Source organism: Sinocyclocheilus rhinocerous, unplaced genomic scaffold (assembly GCF_001515625.1).
Source record: "Sinocyclocheilus rhinocerous isolate Xijiao unplaced genomic scaffold, SAMN03320098_v1.1 scaffold1533, whole genome shotgun sequence".
NCBI lineage: Eukaryota > Metazoa > Chordata > Actinopteri > Cypriniformes > Cyprinidae > Sinocyclocheilus > Sinocyclocheilus rhinocerous.
In genome coordinates this window covers 367,698-376,292 of record NW_015656115.1, presented here as the reverse complement: position 1 = coordinate 376,292, position 8,595 = coordinate 367,698, and the positions used below count along the sequence as shown (strand labels likewise).

The 8,595-nt window shown below is 33.1% G+C and overlaps 1 protein-coding gene across 1 annotated transcript in view; it reads right to left on the bottom strand.

Moving 5' to 3' along the window:
- Positions 1–8,595, bottom strand: part of LOC107719339 (uncharacterized protein C16orf45 homolog) — a 19,626-nt gene that overhangs the window by 6,469 nt on the left and 4,562 nt on the right. The window contains exons 2-3 of the mRNA XM_016526738.1: positions 4,543–4,666; positions 1,938–2,011 (exon numbers count right to left, since the gene is read on the bottom strand). Coding sequence (XP_016382224.1) covers positions 1,938–2,011; positions 4,543–4,666 — 198 coding nt within the window. The remainder of the gene's footprint in view (positions 1–1,937; positions 2,012–4,542; positions 4,667–8,595) is intronic.

Sequence of the window (8,595 nt, the reverse complement as noted above, 5' to 3'; positions counted from 1 at the left end):
CGATTTTAATAATGCATTAGTAAATGTTGAAATTAATATTAACTAAGATTAATAAATGCTGTAGAAGTATTGTTCATTCTTAGTTCATGTTAACTAATGTAGTTAACTAATGAACCTTATTGTAAAGTGCTACCGACTTGTTTCAAAAACAAGCACAAATATAGAACAAATGATTTAAATTTGGCAGCAGCTATTTGCAATAAGTGCAAATAGCTATAGATGCCATTTACACTACAGTAAGTGCAAACAGCATGTTTTCTTAGCGATAGATGCTATTTACACTAAGTGCAAATGGCGATAGATTCTGTTTACACTATGTAAAAATAGCAGCATTTTTTTTGCAATAAGTATAGTTATATGCTATTTATACTTAGTGCAAAGAGCAGCAGATATGTATTACATTATAAAACATTATAACGTATTGAGTGTAAATTATAATTTTTATTAAAATGATTAAATAGATGTTGCTTTATTGGGACAATAAATCCCTCCCAACACCCTAACCTTACCCAATAAACATTTTATTATTAAATACCTATGAGGCACATTATGTCCACTTTTCGAGTATTTCCTTCTTTTTTTTTTTTTTTAAATAGCCCATCTGATATGTAAGGGAGAAGAACAAGTTCGGCAAAAGGCGGATTCAAACTCAGGTCGATTGTGTCAAAAGTTTCTACATTATCTGAGCTTTTCAGCATCAGTGTATGCTACACATAATTTTTTAAAGTTGCAATTAAAACTAATTATTGGAGTTACTTCAGTCTTTCTACTTAAAAATGTCACATTTAATTCAATTTGTTACTTGTGGTTTCTCTGTAACTATTTGTAAAATTTATAATCAGTTTCTAAGTGAAAATTGTTTCCTTTTTTGATAGCTTTTTTTAAGCAAATCCTACAGCATTTTTTCATTGTATTTTTTCAAATCGAAAACAAGACATTATTGTCTTTTGTTGTGAAGACAGGAAGTCATTCTGGTTTGAATCAACATGAGGTATGAGTAAATGATGATATGATAAAATATCAAATTACTTCAAAATCCTGATCACAGATGAGCCAGAAAGGACCTGAAGGTCTCAGAATAAATGAACATCACTAGCACTGGAATGTGTTTCCCACTTGGGTTGGGATGGTACACAGTATAAGACATTATTATCTGCCGGTGTGGATAAATAACCTCTTCTGTGCGCACAAGGATTGTATGCACTTGCGAAATGAGGTTTCAGCAGTAAACAAAACGTGGTGCATCTCGTGCATCTCCTTGGAAACAGGAGACCTATAGTTAAGTATGTCACAACCATGTGCTGAAGACAAGCTGACATGAAAGCAGGAGGAATGATGTTAATAAAGAACATGCAGAAATTTAAAGCAGTTGCATAATACTGGATAGCCAATCCATTTTTTCTTGAATTCTCTTATAGACTGTAGATGTTAGCTGAATCAGTTTATTATACGCTATGGTTCAATAGTTCAGGGTTGGTAGGAGTCTTCATTTTTTTATGTTCAAAAAGGTTGCATTTATTTGATAAAACAAATACAGTAAAATTAGAAATATGATGGAATATTATTATAATTTATAATGTCGGTTTTCTGTTTAAATATATTTTTTAAATGTAATGTATTCTTGTGATGGCAAAGTTTTCAGCATCATTACTCCAGTCTTCAGTGTCACATGATCCTTCAGAAAACATTATAATATGCAGTTAAATATTTTGAATGTACTGAAGAAAAAATAATATTACTTGAGTATCTAACAGACATGATGTTTGGTTTAGAACTGTTTAAAACATCAGGGAGCTGCTCATTGTCTCTGTGTGGTAGGAATTAAAAACAGATGTTCTTCACCACTGAGAATGAGATCGGTATCATCTCACAGGCTCAATGCAAAAGCACAATATTATTGCTTAAAATTCTGGTACAGCATTTTTTGGTGAACATACCTGGGATGGAAACCAATTTCTGGAGTTCTTTTTTGAGCCTTGTGATCTCCGTACACAACTGGATGTCATCCATCCTGAAAAATGAGGAAAAAATGAAGAAAATCTATGTAATTTAACCATCAGTCAAAAACCGCAGTTTCTTTCTATAATAAATAGTGCTGTCATTCGATTAATCGCGATTAATCGCATCCAAAATAAGTTTTTGTTTAATATTTTATGTGCGTGTACGGTGTATTTATTATGTATATATAAATACACACACATGCATGTATACATTTCAGAAAAATTTTATGTTCATATATAATATATATATATATATATTTATTTATATATAATATAAATTATATGAATACAAATATAGACGTAAATATTTTCAAAATATATACTGTATGTGTGCGATTAATCGTTTGACAGCACTAATAATAAAATAAATGCAAAAATGACCTCAAAACCTCACAACGCTGTCTTCATGCTTTAAAACATTTCCCAGCTAAGTCAGAAATCAAGGTATACCCAGCTAACAGGGAACGTTATTAGAAATTTGGCTGAAGTTCTGGCATGCTTGTTTTAAAATTATGAAATGTTCTTAAAACATTAGCACATAATTTACACATCCTTCATAGAACTTTTTTCTGAAATGCTTTAGCATTTTATTAGCAAAGTTAATGTTACAGAATGTTTAGAAAACATTCAAAAGTAACAATCCCATAATGTTTGCAAAATTATAAAATGGAACGCTCCTTCAATATTTGGATAACCAAGAAAAAAACGTTTAAACATAAAAAATTGTTTATGCTTTTAACATCCAGACATAACATTTTCATAAATTAATAGAAATGTTCTTAGAACATATTTTGTTAGCCGGGTAAGTGTGAATACCATGATTTTATTGAAAACAGATTTCAGATTTCTGTTCAGCAATGAAATAACAGATAATATGTTTTTCTATATAGTATTCACATTGCTGTCAAACACACACAAATAACAACACAGACACAAATATTTGCAGTTGATGTTTAGCTCTGGCAGACATATTATGCCATAACAGACAAATCTCACTTGCAGGGCTTGTGACAGACTCCATCAGACGCTATTGTTGTAAATAAATGCAGTGCATCCCTTTATCTATAAATGTCCTCAACAATTTCCCCTGCTTTTATCTCCTCTATACGCCTGTATCTCACACTCCTGCTCTGCACTGATGCTGGCTATACATCATTTGTGTATTGTGCATCAACTGGTATTGAATGAAAAACATACAAGGAATGACAGTCAATGTGACACTTTCTCTGATTTTTTTTTTTTTTAAAGGCATAGCTCATTCAAAAATGAACTTTTTGCTGAATATCCAAGTTGTTTTTTTTTTTTTTTTCATATAATGAATATGAATTGTCCTCATTCTCTATCTTTGTAGAGTTTTGACAATTAACAATTATGACCCTGTACCACAAAACCAGTCATAAGGGTCAATTTTTTGAAATTGAGATTTATACAACATCTGAAAGCTGAATAAATAAGCTTTCCATTGATGTATGGTTTGTTAGGATAGGACAATATTTGGCCGAGATACAACTATTTGAAAATCTGGAATCTGAGGGTGCAAAAAAATCTAAATATTGAGAAAATTGCCTTTAAAGTTGTCCAAATGAAGTTCTTAGCAAAGCATATTACTAATCAAAAATTTCGTTTTGATATATTTACAGTAGGAAATTTACAAAATATCTTCATGGAACATGATCTTTACTTAATATCCTAATGATTTTTGGCATAAAAGAAAAATCTATAATTTTGACCCATACAATGTATTTTTGGCTATTGCTACAAATATACCCCAGCGACTTAAGACTGCTTTTGTGCTCCAGGGTCACAATTAATAATGATGATACATCTGTGTGAATATAACTTAATAGCAGGAATATTGTTCTTTTTTTTTCATGTCCCAGGCTTATACCTTCATTTCTGTGTCTAAGAAAATACCTAGTTAAAATGGTAAAATAAAATGACATAAAATGAATGTAAATTACCCCATAGTTACCTGATGACATTCAGATATTCAATATGATCAATGTTGTAAAAAATAACTTTGAATTCATGCATATGGTATATGTTATTTTTCATTGGGTCATGTCAGCTTACATAGCCTCAGCTGTGTTGCATTGCGTTATGGGATACTTAGTTAAATTTTCTGTTGATGTCTAATGTCAGGAAGCATTATTATGGATTATGGACTTGTATTTTGTCCAGAAGCAATGGTTTAAAGTTAAAACACCTTAATGATAGATTTGTTTCTTACAAACATGGAGCTTTTCACTTTATAAGACATTAATTGATGGACTGGAATTACTTGTGGATTATTGTGAAGTTTTTATCAGCTGTTTGGACTCTCATTGTGACGGCACCCATTCACTGCAGATGATCCATTGCTGAGCAAGTGATGTAATGCATGTAGATGTAGTACATCTTGGATGGACTGAGGGTGAGTAAAATTTCAGCAATTTTTCATGTTTGGGTGAACAATTCCTTTAACCTTGTATGTAAAAGAGCTACCTCAGGTTCTACCATAGTACAAAAACACAGTAAAAAAAAAAAAAAAAACCAGACTCACATATATCTGAGCTCAGACTCTTTCCGGACCAGTGCATCCTTTATCCTCTCGATTTTGAAGAGCTCTCCCTCGATGTCCTCCACAGTGATGGTGGAATCAGCCATGGACACCACATCCTCTTCAGCTGTGATGAAGAACACATGAACTAAAAAATACACTATTATATTAAACCATAATATAATATAATATAATATATTTGAATGGACATGCATGACAGTATTCCCAAAAAAAAAGGGCAAGCAAACAATGACCAAAACTTTGTATTAGATACTGTATACTGTTTTGCCAGTTTGTTGTCTTCCCCTTGAAGATAAAAATAACAGCATCATCACACATTTCTACAGAAGCAGGGCTTCTCTAATCTGGAATCAACTAACAAGCACCCTGTTGTTGTCCAGCCACATTTCAAACCAGGCTGAAGCTAAGGAGTTGGGTGACGGTGCTGCAGCGTGTGTTGTGTATGATGCTCATCACTGTGCTAATTGGGCTCGTGTTATTATTACTGAACTCTGCATGAATCCGAGGGTGGGTGACAGCGTTCTGGTCACTCTATGACAGACCAACATCTTTTTAATCGCATGTAGCGTTGATTTAGAGAGTCAGTGCTCTATATATGCGTGTATGATTACAGGCAGATACTAATAAAACCGAAAGAACAACTAAAAAAAACAAACTAATTAGGCAATAGTGAAGCGTACATTCTGGCACTAAATTTCATATTAAACATTATAAACTGTCTTTTAGATTTGTTTAGTTTGTCTGATGAAAAATGAGTGTTTCTGGATTATTGTGATGTTTTTATCAGCTGTTTGGACTCTCATTCTGACGGCACCCATTCACTGCAGAGGATCCAATGCTGAGCAAGTGATGTAACGCGACATTTCTCCAAATCTGTTCTCATGAGGAAACAAACTCATCTACATCTTGAATGGCCTGAGGGTGAATACGTTTACATTTTTTGGTGAACTACTCTTTTAAATAACTCTGTCTAAAAATCAAAATAAAACAAGGTTCCGCTAATGTTTTATTTGTGTGCACAGTCATTGCGCATTGATTTTTTACAATTCCACTTCCGAATTCGATGTCTGCATTTCAAAGACCTTCAGCCTCGAGAAAAACAGCAGAATTTTTTTTGCACCCTAAAAAGCGAGGCAGTCCGTATCCTCCGATGACTCATTTGGCTTATCCTATGATGCGTTCAACAACTGCAATGCCTCATAAACTAAGTTCTGTCTCTATGGCAACAACCTGGGCCTTCAGTTTTACACAGTTATTGGATTTCATAACAATGGGATTTACCCCCAAATCCAGTAGCGTTCTTGTTAAGGCCACTGCAATCCCTGGTGCAGATCGACAAAGCAAACACACTTTTCACTTATTTGACACCTATGCATGTAAACATGTCAACTAAAATGAATATGAATTATGTAATACTTACTGGAATGATGCTATGCTATTCCACATCTATAATTACAAATGTATACAGACTTATATTACAAATATCCTACTGTATGTAATATGTAAGTGTGTCTCTGTATGGGCTATTGGGGTTGTTCAATATTTTTCATTGCTGTCCTTTTCTAAAATAACAAAGCAAATCAGGTAAAGAGAACTGAGTTAAAGGAACATTACTGTTATTATGATTTTTCAGCACGTAAGCTTAAAAAAAAGCATGTGTAAGCACCCGGTTCATTTCCTTTGGGTAACATATTCCATCTTTATTAAAGGAGTCTGCTGTTATAATAGACGATACATATCAGGTTATCATGATTTAACGGTCCTCTATGAACAATATCTTTCTGATATAACAGACAAACCTGATTTATATTTGATCTCAAACGGATTTACTGATCAAAAGGTCAGTGTGATATTAGTTGATTCATGACTCACTAAGAGACAAAATACAGGAATATCATAATTTAGAGCAGGGCTTTTACAACTGGGGTCCAGGGGGCCACAAGGGGGCGCCATGGGGGTCCATGGAAAAAAACAAAACAAAAAAAAAAAACTAAATATGCATGTAGTTTTGAGGAAAAATGTTTTGCATTTGTTTCTAAATGTTAACATCGCTTTCGTTGCGATGCACGCTTTCCTATATTCTATTCTATTTCTTTCCAGATAATACAGTTTTAATAATTTTTTGTTTTAGTTTTAATACAATGGTATATAAAAGTCTTTTCACAGGATAAAAGGGTTTGTTTACATGTATATCATTCAAAAGTTCGGGGTAAGATTTTTTTTTTGCAAGGCTGCATTTATTTGATCACAAATATGGTAAAAACAGTAATGTTGTGAAATATTATTACAATTAAAAATGATTGTTTTCTATTTGAATATATTTTAACATGTAATTTATTCCTGTGATGCAAAAGCTGAATTTTCAGCATCATTACTCCAGTCTTCAGTGTCACATGATCCTTCAGAAATCATTCTAATATGCTGATTTGCTGCTAAAAAAACTATTAGTATCAACGTTGAAAATAGTTGTGCTGCTTAATAAGTTTGTGAAAAACATGATACTTTTTTTTCAGAATTCTCTGATGAATAGAAAGCACAAAAGATCAGAATTTATTTGAAATAGAAGTCTTTTGTAACATTATAATATAAATGTCTTTACTGTCACCTTTGATCAATTTTACGCATCCTTGCTGAATTGATCTGAATTAAAAAAAAAAATGTTTTTAAGACAGTAAACATGTATTAGCTTAGAACACTTAAAAAAAAAACTGTTTTAGACAATCGATTTAACAAATTACACATTTTATGTGTAGAGTAAAACGAGTGGGTTTGGAACAGAGATGCAGTGAATGCAAAAAATAAAAGCATTCACAGGAAAACTAGAAATCCCCCAGAATCCCCTATTTAAAGGTGAAGCGTGTAATATCAACACACACAGCATCTTTAAGGGCTTCAACTCTATATCTATTGATTAACAGGAAACCCAGGCGAGTTCACTGGTTTACAGACGGTGCTATCTGTGTTTTTCCTGGCGGCTGACACTGACACCTTCCTTAGACTCAGAGCGAACACATTGTTCTGATATACGGTACATCTTTTATCCCTCCATCTCTCCACTTCAATGCTTTTTCTCTCTCTCTCTCTGCCCTTGGAAACACTATAAGCTATGAGTCACCTCACAGCGCTGAGCAGATATTGGCTTTTAATTGCCTGACAGTCAGTGAGAAAAGACGTCTAAACAAACCATATCCACCAAGGCAAAACAAAAGGGATGAAAAACGGGTAATAAATCAAGAGCAGGATTATGGGATACCCTGATGTGGTCTGGCCAGTGTGCTGAGACGTGTGTGTGTGTGTGTGTACGTGAGTCAGTGTTTCAGATCAGTCCTGACAGATTTATTCACATGTGTCAGTTCACCAGAGGCTTGCTCTGTCTCACATGTGGAAAACTCTGCAGGACTGACAGGAATTCATAGCTTCATGTTTTAAAACAACAGTGATACTCTGACAGGGAACAGGTAAGAAGTCAGAGAGGATTCAGATGGAGATGGAAGAAATGCAAGAATGTGAACTTGAGGATTCTTAGTCATGTGGAAAAAAGTAAAAACATGTCTGAAGATCAACTAAGCCAGTGATTCCCAACCAGAGGGGTGTGTAACCCAACAGGAACTTGGAAACATTGTGATTTTGCTTTGTGAACCCTATACAATGATGTATAAACCAGTATAAACCAGTCTTGGGGGGGTGAGTGTTATGAAAAGTGTCAATAATTGTCCATCTTTACTGAAAATAAAATAAAACATAAAATAAAATAAAAGCCTATTAGCCATTTGTGATTTTGAACTGTGAGATTATTTTCATTACAATTAAGCACTTTTAAATTCCCTTTTAATTCTCAGTTATTTATATACTTCTCAGTTCCAATAATAATAATTATTATTATTAAATAAATGAGTATTAAATATATTATTAAATAAAATTAACTATAATAATTGTATAATATTTTATCAAATACAATAAATGTATTATAGATGTGTGTGTGTGTGTTTAATTTGTATAATGACATGGGTTTGAGTAGTGCTGGGCGGTATGACC